The following is an 18,316-nucleotide window of genomic DNA, read 5'->3' on the forward strand; positions in this document are numbered from 1 at the left end:
GTTAGAAAAATATATGATCTGATTTAAATAGTCCGAGCTTGTGAGATAGTTGACCAGAATTGGGTCTCTCCCCTCTTAATGCTATTAATAGATTAAATCCTAAGAGCTTGCTTAAGACTGTCTATTAATAAGAGAAGCAATCAAAGAGCTTGTTTTGGTTGTCGAATAATACGAGTAGAGGCTGGCTGTTAGAGCTTGTTAATGGCTATAAACAATTTATTTGTAAACATATGAATCTATCTTTGCATCGATGATCGATGATAATAATCAAAGCTGAACTTGTCCCTTCAACCGGAAGCTATCTCCCATCGATTTGATCTTTTGCTTTCTGTTATTTTCTGTTATTTTCTTATTTTCCTTAGCTTTACAACCCCCTTACTTTGTTTACTTGGAAATAAATCCACCCAATCCCTGTGGAGACGACCTTGCTCATCATTATCTACAAATTATTTAATTGGAGCAAAACTATTTATCTTTGTTTGGATTCGACACCCACCACTAAACAAAAAAATCAACCCAAACTAATACAACTTGAGTGGGTCGATTTCACAAAAGGTCAACCGGTTTCAACTAACCAACTCCCCAACTTAACCAGGTTAATTTGGTTAGCCAAATAGCCTATAACCGAACCAAACCAACTCCTGAACACTCATAATTTCAGCTAAATTAATAGTCTCATATCTGATAAATAATAATAGTTTAATATCCAATAATTATTGAAAATTTATAGTGAAAATACACAATTATTGAAAATATATTGATAATGAAAAAATGCAATAATTACAAAAATACAATAAGTACTAAAAATATATTAACTTAGTCAATAAATAGTATAATCTTAAATAATAGTTTAACCCCTAATAAATATTAATCAATAAGTTATAATAAAAATACAATAAGTAAAATAAATTAAATTTAAAAATTTCAATAATAGTAGTTTAATCTTTAATAATTATTGAAAGTTTTCTATTAAATAACAAAATAAAATAAATTTATACATAATCATTGAAAATACATTTATATAATTATACTATAAATAATTATTGAAATACAATAAATATTAATTTTGGTATATATAATTATATTATAAATATAGATTAAGAGTTTAAAATTATTATTAATAAATATTATTTTTTGAAAGTTATTTTCTTGAATTATTACTTGATATAAGTGAAGTTAGTTATTTATAATATTATGTAAAAATATTAAATTATTATTAATTTCAATATTATGTTATTATTATTTTTCTACTTTTCAGATTTTTTTAATTTATTAAATAATTTCTTTATTTTAACTATTTAAAATCTAGTTATGTTAAATATTTTGTTATTTAAAATATTTAGTTATTTAAATACTTAAATAATATGTCAAATAATTATATTTTAAAATATTAATTATTTATTTAATTTAAGTATCCATAAAAGCATAATTCATACTATTATTACATAATTTCATAATTATTTTGTAATACTTTAAAGTTATTATATAATTTTGTTAGAATATTTAAATAATTCTTAATTTTTTTAATCCAAACTTTTTTTATGGATATAGATAAAAAGTACGGGAGAGGATAAATAGGAATTATGGATAATTTAGGAGAGAAATTCTTTACTAAATTAGAGATAATTTTGGAGATAAATAGAAATTAGAGATAATTTAGAAGATAAATAAGAATTAGAAATAATTTTGGAGAAAGTGGAGGTAGTGGGGGAGGTTTTTTAGGAAAAATTTTAAGAGAAGAAATTATTTAGGTTATTGAAAAAGTGCATCTCATTAGTTATTTTAAAAATGACATAAAATTAAAAAATAAAAAATAATAAAAATGAGAAAATTTCTAGATTTCCTCGTTTTAATATATATACATAGATGTCGAGAGAGACATGTCACCCTGTCATATTTCTACAGTACAGGGATGTCTATGTAATTTACCTTTTATTCTATTTATTTTAAATGAAAAAGGGATTAAAAAAAAAAAAATCTCGAGAGAGACCGTGGGTGTTTGTTTGTGTGGTCTAGGCTGAACGCTCCCGCCCACTACTTCTCTCCGTTATCTCTTTGTTTCTTCGCCCTCGCACTCGTCTTCTTCGATTGTTCCACTTCCACCACTCGCCAACACATTTCCTTGTAATTCTTGTTGCCTGAAAAAGAAAAAAAAAAACGAAAGAGAAAAAGAAAAGAAAGAATCGAAGGTTGATCCCCGTCGCTTCGAATATAATCGAGTATTCGAGTATCTCCTTGATGCTCTGCTTGTGTAGTTCGTAATATTTTCTACTGCTTTTTTTCTTTTCCTGGAGTTCCGGTTCGCCACCCGCCAATTCAGTTGGAGCTCTGTTTATTGTTGTCTGTTGTTTTGTTTGCACGAGTCCATGCGATTTCTATGTTCCGATGCTTCGTTATCGTAGAAATGGCTTCTACTCCTTCTATGTCAGGTAGGTCTACTCTCTCAAAACTAGTTTTCATGGAATTGATTCTTTTGTCTTTTATATCGTTATGCGATTCTTGGTCAATCTGGTTTTTAATTCTTTCCTCTGGTACGGACAATGGTTTGGTGATTTTGTAGTTCCTGTCGAATGCTTGAACCTTTGTAAGTTATCCAAAGGGGATGGCAGTGGAAGATACGAGTGTAGCATCCTCTCCTGTGCGTGGAAGGCTCCTAGGGTCTTGACTGGTTCTCTTGCCAGCACTGCTCATTCTCCTCATTGTTCTTCCTCGCCGGATGGGCGAACGGGAAGAAGAAACCAGACCAAATCTGTGAGTTTCTTTTTTCTCAATTGTATTTCAATGTGTTGTTTCTCCTTTTCATCTTTTGAGTATTGACAACAATACTATAAATGACTTTACGTTCACAGAGTCGATTTTCTTTCCCCTCCTCCTCTACCTGTTTTTGCGCTGATTCTGTGAGGTCTAAAGAACGAAGAATTGTGAATATATTTCTTGCGTTTGATAAGTGTTTATTTCATAGAAAGTTCTTTTAAAAATGAATAACAATGTGCACTTTAGCAGCTAGTCATTGAAATTATGTTGTGTATCCAAACCATCCTTGACATCTCTTTCTCTTGCTGGGATTGTTTAGCATGTATTTTCTTCTTTTTTTTTAATATATAACTGTACCATTTTATTCTTCATTGCGATTTAATCAAGTCCCTTGCCATCCAGCTGAATTTGTTGTGGAAAAATTCTGCAACAGTAAAGAATTTAGGGCCAAAACATCCATGTGGACTTATTTGTGAGAGAAGATACTTCCATCTATTTGACAATCTTCATAGAAGAATTCAAATTCCAAGTTAATGTCTTATGCACACTTTAAAATGTGGACTGATTGTCTTGTTGTGTAACAAGGCAGGGTTAACTAAGCCTCTCAGATTCTGGAGATTAGTGCATATTCTTGACTAGATTTAGGACTATTTTGGGTACAAGAATATCATCTAGCAAATCTCAAGGATACAAATGGCATTATTCTTTCTTTATCCAGGGTTTTCATTTTGGGAGCATTGAGGTCTATGAATCATACGTATATAATGGGACTCCATTCCTGGCTGAATTGTACTATTCCTCTTGGAACAAAAAGTCAGTTATGTATAGTGGGAAAAATATTCAGTTCACCTGATAAAATTTTATAGATTATTCTGTTGTTGGGGGGGGGGTCCTTGATGATGTTGACAACCATTGGAAAATAGTGATGAAGTTTGATATCTAATGCACATATCCAATGGCCTGAGCTTGTACCTGAAATGCTTTGATAATGCTCTGTGTTTGCTGAAATGAAGCTACCGAAGGAGAAGAGAAGAAGAAGAAGAAGAAGGAGAGTTGAGAATGGCGGCAATAATCTCTCAGCCGGCCCTACTCTATTATTAATAAGTGTATTACATAATGTTACACAAATAGACTAGAATGCCCCTGATTAGTGATGGGACGCCTAGACAAATAAAAAAACACTAAATAAGATTAGGCCCAATAACAAAAGACTAAAGACTCAATAGAGATAAATAAACATATTAAGATAGCTGAACAAACACTCCCCCTCAAGCTAAGCATGGATGTCAATCATGTTTAGCTTGCCAAGTAAGTCCAAGAATTTTATTGTATCTAGCCCTTTAGTTAAAACATCTGCGATCTGCATCTTGGAGGGAGTATAAGGAATGCATAGCTCTTCTGAGATTATTCTTTCTCTAACAAAGTAGCGGTCTATCTCAATATGTTTCGTTCTATCATGTTGCACTGGGTTATTTGCAATGTTGATGGCAGCCTTGTTGTCACAGTACAACCTGAGAGGGCACTCGATCTTTATTCCAAGTTCACCAAGGTGTGATCTGCCCCACTTTGAGTATAACCACCTTTCTTCATGTTCCCACAAAGCTTCTCAAACCAAGCTCGAGGAGACTGCTTAAGTCCATATAGTGCTTTTCTCAGTCTGCACACCTTCCTGCCAAACCCATAACCTGGTGGAGGATCCATGAATACCTCTTCATGTAGGTCACCATTTAGGAGGGCATTCTTCACGTCCAACTGATGTAGCTCCCATGAGAAATTTGCAACTAATGACAATAGAACTCGGATTGTGTTGAGTTTTGCTACTGGAGCAAATGTTTCTTTGTAGTCAATCCTTTCTTTTTGAGTAAACCCTTTTGCTACAAGTCTAGCCTTGTACCTTTCAATGGACCCGTCCTCCCTATGCTTTATAGTGAACACCCACTTGCATCCAACAATGCTTTTCCCTTCCGGTAGATCCACTAATTCCCAAGTCCTTGCTTTCATTAAGGCTTTCATTTCTTCGTCCATAGCCTATTTCCATCTTGGGTTGGATACTGCCTCTGAATACCTAGTAGGAACATGCACAGAAGAGAGAGCAGACACAAAAGAACAATAACGGGGAGACAAATGTGAGTAAGACACAAAATCAGCAATGGGGTGTCAGATAGTACAAGAGTGGGTAGGCTTACGAAGGGCAATAGGAAGATCCAAGTCAGAGGGATGTGTGATAGGATTACCTGGGGCTGCTGAGACAGGTTGATCTAAGTCCAATTGGTTGTTGTCATGAGTTGGAGGACCCTTTTTTCTGTGTAGGAGAGTACTCCAAAAAGATTCCTTTCGTAGCCCTAGGATCCAGTTTGGTCTTCTTTGGATCCTTTACATGTATAAAGCATACACAACCGAAGACTCTCAGTGGAAGAGAAATGTCTGGAAGATGAGAGCAAAGGACAGAGAAAGGAGTTTTCATCTTCAATACCTTGGATGGCATTCGATTTATCAGATATGATGCAGTAAGGATTGCTTGAGACCAATAGTTTTAGGGAACCTTGTGCTGAAATAGTAAGGCTTGAGCAGTCTCCAATAGGTGTCTATTCTTGCGCTCAACAACCCCATTCTATTGGGGGGTACTAGCACAAGATGACTGATGGATCATTCTAGCATCCTCCATAAACAGATTCAAGGACCTTTCAAAGTATTCAGCTACATTATCAGACCTGAATTGTTTAATTTTCTTGCCAAATTGTGTTTCAACCATTTTGTAAAACGCCATGGATACCCGTGGCACTTCATCGCGTCCTTTTAACAAGTAGATCCATGTGCATCGAGAGTAGTGATCAATAAAACTGATAAAGTACCGAAAGCCATCAACAGAAATAATGGGTGAAGGGCCCCAAACATCAGAGTGGACTAAATCAAAAGAAGCTTGAATTTCATTACTAGAAATTGGATAAACAGTTCTACATTGTTTTGATAACTGATAGACTTCACAAACTAAATTTTGACTTGAAACACCTTTGAATAATTTCGGAAACAACACTTCTAATGATGAAAAAGGTAAATGACCTAGTCTAGCATACCACAGATGTAACCTAGCTATTGACTTCACATTGGATTGACTACTAGTAGCAGATGTTTGTAAGGCCGAACTGATGTCTGCATCAAGGTAGTAGAGGCCTCCACACTCATGACCGCTCCCAATTGTTCTCTTCGTCAATCTGTCTTGAAAAACACAATGAGTAGGAAAAAAAGTTATGCTACAATTCAAATTCTTGGTAAGCTTTGAAACAGATAAGAGATTTGAAGAAAGATTGGGAACATGCAGGACTGATTTGAGTGAGAGGCCCTTGCTTAGGTCAACCACCCCTAACCATTAGCAACCCTCATCTTATCTTGGCCAGACAGTAAATGATAGGAAGAAAATAGAGAAGACACGTGTCATGTGGTCAGTTGCACCGGAATCAATAATCCAAGAAGCAGGATCAATAGAACTAGCTGCACTATAAGCAGAGGCAGTACCTGATCTGGCAAGGGAGGTGGAAGCAAGAGAATTGGTCCTTAGACGGGCTAGTGCTCGGCTAAGTACCTCTACCTCATCGGCAGTGAAACCCAAGGACTCGTGTTCGGGGGAATTAGCAATCTGTCCCATGGAAGAGGAAGTAACTGTGGATGAGTGTTTTGAGCCATCACCACTGTGACTGGCAACCAGATTTCCACTTGCAGCTTGACCCTTCTGATGCTTCTTATCTTTCTTCAAAGCAGTTGGTTTCAAATGTGGATAGAGAACCCAACAAGTCTCTTTCACATGCCTTTCTCCTCCACAGTTGGTGCACTTCAGATGTCTCTTGTCCGAGTACTTATTCCCCTTTTGATTTGTAGAAATTAGGGCCGAATGTTCCACAGACTGTTCAGCTGGCTTAGTTTGAGTATCAACTTGCATCTCTTTTCTCCTAACCTCTTCATTCCTCACGAGGTAGTAGACATGATGTAAGTCTGGCATTTCATCCCTTCCCAGAATTTGGGACCTTATGCTCTCATATATTGGATCTAGGCCAGCCAAAAATTTAAATGCTCTGCCCTCTTCAATTTGTTTGTCATGCCTTTCCTTGTCTCTGGCATTCTCCCAATCAAGAATGAGGTGATGATCTAGCTCTTCCCATAGTCCTTCTAAGGTAGCAAAATATGTTGCAACAGTCATATCCCCTTGCCTCAAGGCAGCAATGTCTTGATTCAATCTATAAATTCTGGCATTATTTTTTCTCTGCCCATAAGTTTTAGACACTTTCTCCCATATCTTGGCAGCAGTGGAGAAATGTTGAACAGTCCTGGCTACCCTTGGAGTCATTGAAGCAAGTAGCCAGGACATAACTGTAGCATTCTCCTTACGCCAAACAGCATAATCAACACTACCCACTTCAGGTTCCTTCTTCTGCCCGTCCAAATAACCAGTGAGTTCCCGGGATGTGATGAAGAGCATGGCTGAAATAAACCATTCTCTGAAGTTATACTCATCCAACAACACATTAGTAATCTGCAGGCTGTGCAGATTTGGATTCTCCAGATTAGGGGACCTCCCACTAGTCCTAACATCTCTAGAAGACACTTCCCCGGATATAGAAGACATCTTCTCCTACTTGCAAAAATCAAAACTGTAAACACAATATACAGAGAATTGTTTCAGACTTACGGAACTTGCTGCATTGCAAACTCTGTCCAGAGAACCCGTAACAGAGCTGAAACCACGAGCACCACACTGCTGCACTGTGCTCTAATTACTGCTGTCGCAGACTGTAATCAGTCCAGACTTCTGCTGTGCTCTAATCACTGCTGTCGCAGCTTGTAATCTCTGCCACGAACAGTTCTAGGACTGCCGAGATCAGTCCTCCCACCTAGATCTGTTCCACACAGATCTCTCTTAGCCGAATGGCTACAATCTGCTGTACTGAGTCTATTAGGGCATCAGCTTCTGGGACTAACTCCCCTTGGGCCCTACAACCAAGGGAAGCCCTAGATGTAGGTCCTGCTGTGTTATACGACCAACCCTAGGGTTTCTTTGCAGCAACCAAGATAGAAAAGAGGAAGAAAGAGAGTTGGATACGAGTAGATGATGAAGTGGCGGCTGTAACCAGGTGAAAGATTAGAGCTCTGATACCATGTTTGCTGGAATGAAGCTGCCGAAGGAGAAGAGAAGAAGAAGAAGAAGAAGAAGGAGAGTAGAATGGCGGCAATAATCTCTCAGCCGGCCTTACTCTATTATTAATAAGTGTATTACATAATGTTACACAAATAGACTAAAATGCCCCTGATTAGTGATGGGACACCTAGACAAATAAAAAAGCACTAAATAAGATTAGGCCCAATAACAAAAGACTAAAGACCCAACAGAGATAAATAAACATATTAAGACAGCCGAACCAACACTCTGAGGTACTTAGTAGGCTACACTGAAGCTCAGTTGGTTGTCTCTTGGCAGTTTAGATGGTCCAACTTTTGTATCTTTGATTAAAAAATTATCTCAGTGTTGTATTGTTACCTTGGTAGCTCGTAGCTGACACAGAGCAATGCCAGGTGTCTGAGATGTCAACCTCTATAAGATAGTGGTATGATCATGAATATTATGTTTCATGAACTTTCTTTAACAGTTTTAGATAATCATAGCCATTTTGCTTTGAGAATATCTATAATCCTGCAGTCAACATGTACAACGAAGTTTTTTTTTTTTTTTTTTTAATGTGTACAAACCAAATAGGTATGCATGGGTATTAAATTTCATATGGGGCCAATGTGGCTCTTGTTTTTCCACTTTCCAGAGATCTGAAGCCTCATATTTTGGAGACTGGTACGCCACAAAAGCTGCCAAGTTTGCATTTTCTGGGAGGTTACATAGATCATGTTTGCTTCCTGTTGCTTGTAGAAGATGGCAATTACGTTGTTCTTCCTCATTTTCTTCAGAATCTACTGATATAATTTCTCCTGAAACATTGTGGGAGGTATGATGTTACTCTTGTTATAGCTTTTTTTCCTTTTTTCTTTCATCTTTATATCACTAGGAGTTTCAACAGATCTAAAGGTCTCTGTTATTTTACACAAGTTTTTATTGTTTACTGTGGTTATGCTTCATTTCCTCTCCATAAATCCAACTATTGAATCTGTTAAATGCCAAAAAGGCTTCTTCTTATGGTATCAAACTCTCAAATCTGAGTTAAGATGTTAACATTAATTGTAATGTCTTTTCCAAATTTGCATTATGGTATGGACATTTTCTAACATTGTTATTTTAGCATGTAATCACTTAAGTTTTTGAAATGAGAAATAAAATAGTTAATATGTGGTTTTTAAGAATGTCAGCAAGCTCTGTGTTTAGACCCCTTCTTAGGGAAGTTGCAAAAACAAATTCTGTGGACTGACCCATCTAACCCATGAGGACATAAGTGATATTGATGAAAGGTCTCTTGTAGTAAAGGGATGTCTTACAAGCAAAACAGTGGCAAAGGTGTACATGCAGAGGTGCAATACCCAGCCAGTTGTGACGATTGACAAAAAAGGCATTGGGAGGGGTATGGAGCAGCATTCAATTTGCTTTATATATTCTCAATTGTACTCAAGTTAGGAAACCTTGAGAACCCTAATTTAATGATGTAAAAGCCAGTTTATTTGTTAGGGTTGTATTCTATTAAATTGAGCATAGTAAGTTTCACAAGTATCAGGGGGATCTTCGTGGACATAGTCATAAAAATGCCAACCACATTAAATTGCTTTGTTATTCTTTTTTTGCACTCCTTTATTTCATTTCTTCTTGATTTTTGTCACAACATCCATAAACATAAAACAATTTTAAAATGTTGAAATCATAAAGCTAAGATCAAAGATATTTTTCTTTTTTCTTTTTGAAAATAAACTTTCATAGGTTTGCAATGAATCGAGTTTCATAGGTTTTCTTCATGTGCATGAGTTTGCAATGAATAGAGTTTCACAAGATTTGTTTTCTGTTTATCAACATCGACTTTCATAGGTTTTGTTCTTCTTCTTCTTCTTTTGTTTTTTGTTTCTTTTTTTTTTTTTGCTTTTTAATTTTGACAGTCAACAACCATCAACCATTGATTGTGTTGCATTGGTGGGGGCACCTTACCATAAAAAAACCAGATAGCAAAGGAAGGATATGAAATGGCACTAGGCTGACCACAATTCAATCCCACCTGCACAGATGGTTGAACTTGAAATGATACAATGTTCCAAATGTATGGTGTACCTAAGGCATACAAGAAAATAAATTTATATGTTTAGTGTTATTTGTTTATTAATTTTTCTTAAGGAACCAAGCTATTTGTCACTGATCTAGATGTTTTGGATGTTTCAGCAGTTTATCGATTGGGGCTAATGTTTCCTTTTTTTTTTTTGATCAACAACTCAGAAAATGAATTCATTAAGAAAAAATAATGAAGTACAAACAGTTCAAAGATTCATTAAGAAAAAATGTTTCCTATTAAATATAATTCTTTGTTGTTCATTGCATTGTGTGCACCTAATCTTGTCTCTGATTTGGATCACCATACAAACAGTTCAAATGTTTTGGCTGGGCTTAGTTCTCAAAACTTTCATGTATGAGGCAGCTTGGTAAACCATTTGTCTAGTCTTTTTTGGAAGATCTTCCAACAGCCTAGATTGCCATAAGATGTAATGAGCTTTTGGGATCTTGTCTTTAAAGATCTAGACCGTTTGGTAAGTATCCTAGTCTACCATGATATACAGAGCTGTTAAATGAAAGATTTTAGGTGCAGAAAGACAGGAAGCTTCATTTGAAGCTTTTAGATTTTTGTCCATTTTGGGCTTTCATGAGCTTTTTGGGGCATAGGTCTTTCTGGCTTCCTGTAAAGCCTGAAAGACCAAAAAGACTTGCCAAACGCCTCCAGGGTGTCAGATGACTTAGGTGCAAAGTTCTGAAAACTGAAATCGTATCATAAGTTGTAGAGAAAGTTGAGTTGAATCATGAATCATATTGTAAATTGTGAGATTATTTCTGTTTTTTAAAAACCTGTCAAAAAATAAAAAATAAATATATTAAAAATCTAAATATAATAGAAAAGTGATTTTACTCTATTTTTAATCCTTATCTATCATATATGTACCTAAAACAGTAGAGTTTACCACCTGTACACTAGAATTTAAAGATGATATAATCAAGTTTGACTTGAAAATCAAATAATCGACATACAATAGCTATTTAATTTATATATGATGGAAAATAGACTCAATATTATTTCTAAAAGGTCTTAAATGATCTAAATAAGTTATTTTCTGCTAAGGGCTTTAAGTCTCCCTTGACAAAACTAAATAGAAATAAATAAATGAAAAGGCAGAGAACTAATTCTTAATTGACTTTGGGCCCCATTCTTCCAACCTTTCTCTCACATAGCTGACAGGAGAAGAGTAAAATCTTGGAGTGCTATAGCTGTATCCTCGCCTTCCTCCCCTGTGGTACAAGAATGTTGGGTAATCAAGGTTCAAAGTATTGATACCAGAAAGGAAGGGAGAGTGGCTAAGAAAAGAGATGCTCTAGAGATGGGAGGGAAAATGGAGGGGATGGAGTTCGTGCAGGCAGGTCAGTGGAGGAGATCCTTGAAGATAGAAGCAAAAAATCTCCTGTTCGAAGAGACGAGAATCAAGGGGAAGGTAAGCCTGAAGGTAAGGGAAGCGAAAAAGGGTACAATATTGCTGGAAGGACTAGAAGTGATCGAGTGGCTAAGAAAGTTCATAGCTGGAGCCTGTTCAAAAGGTAAGCAGATAAACTGGCAGGATTTTAGTACACTAGAAGGAAGAAGATATGTTGTTGAATGTAAGAGGAATAGAAAGGGGTTCTTCATAGCTTTGGCTGAATTTTTTGGTAAGGGACAAAGGCAACTAGTGTGTCTACCAGCAGGAAAACAGAAGCAAGGCTGGGGGGAAGTTGATTGGTTGCTCAAAGAGTTCTTAGCTCAAAGAGTAGCAAATGAGAAAAAAGCCTCCATAAGGGAGGAGAAGGCTTATCTCAGTAACAGCAGGATACAACAAGGGCCAGTGGTCATGGCAAAAACAAAAGGCCATTGCAGAACGGTGGGAGGGGTCTAGAGAGAGAGGAGTGGGATAGTAAGTTTGTGATACAAGCCAAGGAAAAGGTTAATGATTGGAGGAGGGTAGCTGACTTACTGGCAACCAGGTTGAAGTTGAAGAGTGTTTTCATAGTAACCCCCTTCGATAACTGTAAAACTGTCCTAGATCCATTAGAGAATGATTTGGAAATATTAGCTATCAATGTTCAGGCTGAGTTCGGATCATTCACAGTCTTCAAATGGAATCCAACATCCAACTCCAAGGATTTTTTTGTTGAAGATGGTGTGGTGGTGCGTGTAATAGGCTTGCCATTCCATCTATGGAAACAAGAAATAGCAGAGTCTATAGCTGTGTTGTGTGGAGGAATCTTGAAAGGTGCTTTCTGGGGCGATCTCTATTCAGTAGCAATCCTACTAAGTGGTGTGAAGCCAGAAGAAATTCCACGAAAGGTAGAGGTACGAACAGAGGGGAGCTTTGTCTCTGTGTGGTTAGCTTCTTCCATTGAAGCAGGGCTGTGGAAGGAGGTTCGTTTGGTAGGAGAGGAGGAGGAAGAAGAAGCACTACGTGGCCTTGTGAGATTGGGTAATTCAAATGGGAAGGGATGTTTCACCAAAAAGGGCCAACAAATTCTGGGAAGCCAAAAAGTCCCAACAGTTGGAAGGTCAAACCTGGAGAAAGCAAGAAGAGGTTATGACAAATGGCAGATCCTTTGCGCAGGTGGTGTCAGGGGAAAAAAACAAAAAGCTTCTAGTGTTGAAAGGGAGAAGGCCGAACCAGCAATTTTAGATAGGGAAGGTTGCTGGTTCGACCATTAAAACAGGGGGGTGTGACTTTTTAAGTGGTCACGTGGGACGAAAAGAAGGGCCCAATCGAGTGGATCCCAGTTATGGTGGGCCGGAGAAGGCTTCTCAAGTAAAGGAATTGGGCTACTATAGTCTTGAGCCCAAGGCCCATTATAAGACAGATGGGCCGAGGGACACGTTAAGTAAACACGTGACTGGGAGGAGGGATGAGTTGATAGACGAGATAAAGCGTCTATCTTCTTCAACCCCGAACCCTTCCTCTCGACCGAACAGATCAGGCGCAAAAAAGTCTCAAGACTCGCAGTCTCGAGGTTCTCTACAGTGGGTCCCTTCCAACCTGGCGAACCGTCTGTCACCAGATAGGCGCAACCCGAGATACCTGAAGCCCAGTGATGAGAACAGAACAGGGCCTGAAGATTGGTTGAGTGAACAAAATAGCAATGACAATTTTGATAGAGACGAAACGCTAAGTCTGGGAAGTTTGTCTCCAAAAAGCAACAAGGATCTTCTTGAAACAGAAAGTTTGTATATAGAGTTGTTGTTTTTAGAGGAAGAGACTGAAGAGGCAGGTGGCGGAAAGACTCCTCCTCCCTTCGTCGAGGAAGTGATTGGTTCTAAAGCTGTGAAAACTCCTCCTCCCTTCGTCGAGGGAGCTGACCCTGAGTCTAATGAATTACAGGATGTTGGTGGAGAGGGACAAGAATCGGCCGTGAGGATGGATGCGGGTATTCTAGTGTCGGAAACACAGAGAAAGGTTTTCCAAGTGGGTAGGTCGTCAGGAAGTGATTCTTTCACCATGTCTACTTCACAACCTTGTCCAAAAAGGGGAACGGCTTTAAAACCATTTGTCGACTGTCAGCAAGTCATTTCCAGTGATTCTAGTCCTACCCCCGTTCTTTCAGGTATGGGTGTTAATTCTATTTTAGGTACTGACTTGTTTGCTATGCCTGTAACAGATATCCCAGCTTCCCATCCAGGAGTTTCTGATGCAAGAGAGAGGGTGTTGGAAGGAAGTAGTAAGGGGGAGGCGGATAGAATTTGGGAGATGATCTGTACAATGATGGAGGAACAAAATAAAAAGGAAGGACTCGTAGAAAGATGCTGTAGCCAAAATAAGTGTGAGAAGGGCAAAATTCTTTCTCAAACATTGGCTGGAAAGGATGGAGAAATTGGGAAGGGGGGGAAAAGAGGAACAAATAAGAAAAAAAGATCTTAAGTGGAAAGGCTAATTTCAGACATTGAGGGGGATTTAGAATTCAGTGGTAGAGGGGAAAGGAGGAAGGACCTAAAATGAGGAGAATATGGCCTCTTATTGGGTTCCTTTGCTATTTTGTATCGATGAAAATTATTAGTTGGAATGTAAGAGGGTTAGGGAGTGCAAGGAAGAGAAGGGCGATCAAAGACCTACTTTGAAGGGAAAAACCTGATATTGTACTGTTACAAGAATCCAAACTGATGGAATTAGATGGGAGATGGGTTAGGAGTTTTTGGAGGCCTAGAGGTTTAGGTTGGAGCTCGTCTCCTTCTTGGGGAGCTTCGGGGGGGATTATAACACTGTGGAGGGAGGATGTGGTGGAAGTAGTGGAAGAATTGATAGGCAGATTCTCAGTTTCTATTAAGTGCAAGAATGTAGAAAATGGGTGTGTATGGGTCTTAACCAATGTTTATGGCCCTAATTCCTATAGAGAGAGGAATGAGATGTGGGAGGAACTATATGCAATCAAGGGGCTATGGGATGGTCCTTGGTGCCTGGGCGGGGATTTTAATGTCATTAGATTCTCTGATGAAACCAGTAACCCCCAACAGGTAATCTCAACAAGCATGAGGAAATTTAATGGTTTTATTGAAGATTGTGAACTAAAGGAAATACCTCTGTTGCAAGCTAGTTACACATGGTCCAACCTTCAGGAAACCCCTTTGTGCTCGAAGTTGGATAGATTCCTTTTTAACCTTGCCTGGGAGAATAGTTTGGAAAACTTGGTTGCTAGGGCATTACCCAGGGTCACCTCCGATCACTGTCCTATCCAAATAGGAACTGAGTCTTTTCCTATAGGACCCAAACCTTTTAGATTCGAAAATATGTGGCTTACCCATCCAGATTTGTGAAAAAAGTGAAGGAGTGGTGGGGTGAGGAGGAGAGGGGGGTAAGATGGAAGGGGATCAAGTTCCATAAGAAATTAAAAAGGTTGAGAGCTAAAATAAAAGAGTGGAATAGAGATCAGTTTGGTAGAATTGAGGAGCAAAAATTGGGCCTAATCTCTCGAATAGAGAATTTGGATGTAAAGGAATCTCACAATGGGCTGACCGAGGAGGACAGAGTGCTAAGGAGACAATTAAAAAAGGAGTTGGAAGAAGTGTTATTGAGGGAAGAAATCAGTTGGAGACAAAAATCTAGACACAAGTGGATTAAGGAAGGCGATGGGAACACTAGATTCTTCCATGATTTGGCAAATGGGAGACGAAGAAAGAATTTTGTGACCAAGCTAGAGATAGGAGAGGAGGTGATTACCATCCAGGATGACATAGCCAGAAAATTTGTGGACCACTTCAAATCGATTTATAGAAGGCCTTTGAGTGAGATAATAGTCATGGAAAGGGTGGATTGGCCAAGAATTGATGAAGAAATGACAAGGTGGCTGGAAAGGGATTTCGAGGAAGAAGAGATTAAGAAAGCTGTCTTTCTAATGGATAGATCCAAGGCTCCGGGTCCAGATGGCTTTACAATGGGTTTTTATCAAGACTGTTGGGAGGTGTTGAAAGAGGATCTAGCTGAAGTCTAAGGAATTTGCAGACAATCACACTATAAGCCCTGGAATTAATGCCACCTTTTTGGCCTTGATACCTAAGAAGAATGATGCCAACCACCCAAAAGATTATAGGCCTATTAGTCTGGTGACAAGCATCTGTAAAATTCCGGCTAAAGTGCTCTCATTGAGGATCAAAACAGTCCTCCCTACCATCATTAGTGAAATTCAGGGGGCTTTCATTCAAGGGCAACAAATAACAGATCAGATTCTAATTGCGAATGAGTGTGTGGAGGAAATGAAAAGGTCTAGTAGGAAAGGATTCATTTGTAAATTGGATCTTGAAAAGGCCTATGATTTGGTGGACTGGGAGTTTCTATTAGAGCTTATGCGAAATGGTGGATCTGGGGACAAGTGGTGTAGTTGGATCTTTGGGTGTATCAGTACTTGTCACTACTCTATTCTGGTAAATGGTACGGTGAAGGATTTTTTTCCATCTTGCAGGGGTGTCAGGCAAGGGGATCCACTTTCACCCTTCCTTTTTACCTTAGTAGCTGATGTGATTAGTAGGATCATTACTAAGGCTGACAACGAAGATGCCATTAGGGGTTGGAGAATAGGGAGACACCAAGTCCCCGTCACCCACCTTCAGTTTGCAGACGACCTAATGATTTTTTGTGAAGGAGGTCTTAGTGAAAAGGTAGCAAACCTAAAGGAGCTAATAAAAGGATTTGAAAGTGTCTCTAATTTGAGAATAAATCTGGAAAAGAGTTGCGTAGCAGGTATAAATTTGGAGGTAGGGGAGGTCGAGGCTATTGCGGAGTGTCTTGAGTGTTCCACCTCTACTTGGCCTATGTCATATTTAGGGCTTCCTTTAGGGGCAAATCCTAGGGAGAGTAGATTTTGGACCCCAGTGTTAGAAAAGTTTGAGAAGAGATTAGTCTCATGGAAGAGGAACTATATCTCTTTAGGAGGAAGAATTACCCTAATAAGAGCTACCTTTGCTAACTTACCTACCTATTATTTGTCTGTCTTTAGGATACCAGTTAGGGAAGCTAGGAAGCTGGAGAAGTTGATGAGAGACTTCTTATGGGAGCCGGGACAAGAGAGAAAGGATCATTTGGTTAATTGGGAAATTGTCTGCAGAAGTAAAGAAGAGGGGGGTTTGGGAATTGGGAGGGTAACTAGAAAGAATCAAGCTCTGTTAGGGAAATGGTTGTGGAGATGGCCTTTGGAAAGAGAGAGATTGTGGCATGAGGTGGTGGGAAGCATTCGTGGGAGGTCAGAGAATGGATGGGATGCTGGTGTATTGAGGCAAGCTAACCTAGCAGCACCTTGGAAGGTTATTCACAACACCCTTGCTCAATTCCTCAATTTTATCAGGTATGAAGTTTATTCTGGCAACTCTAACCTTTTTTGGGAGGATATTTGGGTAGGAGACTCACCGTTAAAGGATTTGTTCCCTTCACTTTTTTCTATTTCTTTGTACAAAAAAGAGGTGGTCTCAAAATTTGTCTCACCTTTGGGAACACCCTTAGATCCTACTTGGGATTTTGGGTTTCGTAGAGGACTTAGGGATGCTGAAATTGAGTCTCTTTCTTTGTTGCTTGGGTGTCTCAATCAGGTTTGTTTGGATCCCTCCAAGCCAGATAAGAGGGTTTGGACTCCTAGACCCAATGGAACCTTCACTTGTGCTTCTTTTTTCAAGTCTATCTCTCAACTTCCTACTCACCAACCCTTTCCGTCAAAAGAAATTTGGTGTAAGCTAGTCCCCCCAAAAATTATGGCTTTTTGTTGGGAAGTTATCCATGGGAAAGTAAACGCGTTAGACAACCTACAAAAGAGAAGACATTTTCTCTGTATTTCTCCTAATTGGTGTATCCTCTGTAGAGCTCACGGTGAGGATTGTTACCATTTATTAGTATCTTGTCCCTTTTCTGCAGACCTTTGGGCTTGGCTACTTTCGTTGTTTGGGGGTAGTTGGAGTCTACCAGCAGAAGTTCACATGCTCTTCAACCATTCTACCTTTTATTGGCCTACAAACATAGGGAGAATTATGTGGAGATGTGCTCGTGCTGCCTTGACTTGGACTCTTTGGGAGGAAAGGAATCTCAGAATTTTTCAAGATAAGGAAAGGAACAGCCAAGATTTGAAAGACTGTGTGTTAAACAGGGCAATACATTGGCTGAAGACCTTGGAAATCTTTCATCAATTCTCCTTTAATGACATTTGGAGAAATTGGTCAGCAGTAGCAAGGTGTTCATCTTTAAAGGCCAAATCAATTACAAGCTGGTCTCCTCCACCCGAAGGCTCAATTAAGTTGAGCTTTGACGGAAGCAGCATGGGTAATCCAGGATTATCCGTAGTGGGGGGTGCTTTGAGAAACGAGAAGGGAGAGATTTTGTTGCTCTACTCAGGTTCTTTGGGAATTGGGAATTCCATCAGGGCAGAACTTTTAGCTGCTGTACAAGGGGTCCAATTTGCAAACCAGCTGGGGGTACAACATCTAATAATCGAGGGGGATTCCAAAGTGGTGGTGGGTTGGTTAAAAAATTCTGAAGAGGCTATGTGGCGATACAAGAATGAAATGAAGGAATTTAGTTGGTTGACAAGGAATATGTTGGTCACTGTACAGTGGGTGGGGAGATCAGCAAATACCTTGTCAGATGTGTTAGCTAAGCAAGGGGTAAATAGGGAAGAATTATTTTGGGCTCAGTTGTGATTCTTGTTTTTCTTTCCTAGTTTACTTGTAAGTTTCAAGGAGGGGCTGCAGCTCGCGCCTCTCGTTGGGATGATGTATGAACTCACTCTAATTTGCTTATGAATCAATAAACTTATTATTATTCATAAAAAAAAATCTTAATTGACTTCATTTTCTTTCTTTCTTTGTTTTTTTTTTTTTTTTGAAACAGGTATTGCATGAATCGTATAAAC

General features: G+C 38.6%; 1 protein-coding gene across 1 annotated transcript in view; it reads left to right on the top strand.

The window, feature by feature from the left end:
* Positions 1–1,981: 1,981 nt before the first annotated feature.
* LOC104598891 (putative GTP diphosphokinase RSH1, chloroplastic) overlaps positions 1,982–18,316 on the top strand; it is a 30,208-nt gene continuing 13,873 nt past the window's right edge. Inside the window, exons 1-3 of the mRNA XM_010261168.3 lie at positions 1,982–2,429; positions 2,561–2,751; positions 8,559–8,738. Of these exons, the coding sequence (XP_010259470.1) occupies positions 2,378–2,429; positions 2,561–2,751; positions 8,559–8,738 (423 nt within the window). The 5' untranslated portion in view covers positions 1,982–2,377. The remainder of the gene's footprint in view (positions 2,430–2,560; positions 2,752–8,558; positions 8,739–18,316) is intronic.

This window comes from Nelumbo nucifera, chromosome 3, assembly GCF_055504915.1.
Source record: "Nelumbo nucifera cultivar China Antique chromosome 3, China Antique-T2T, whole genome shotgun sequence".
Classification (NCBI taxonomy): domain Eukaryota; kingdom Viridiplantae; phylum Streptophyta; class Magnoliopsida; order Proteales; family Nelumbonaceae; genus Nelumbo; species Nelumbo nucifera.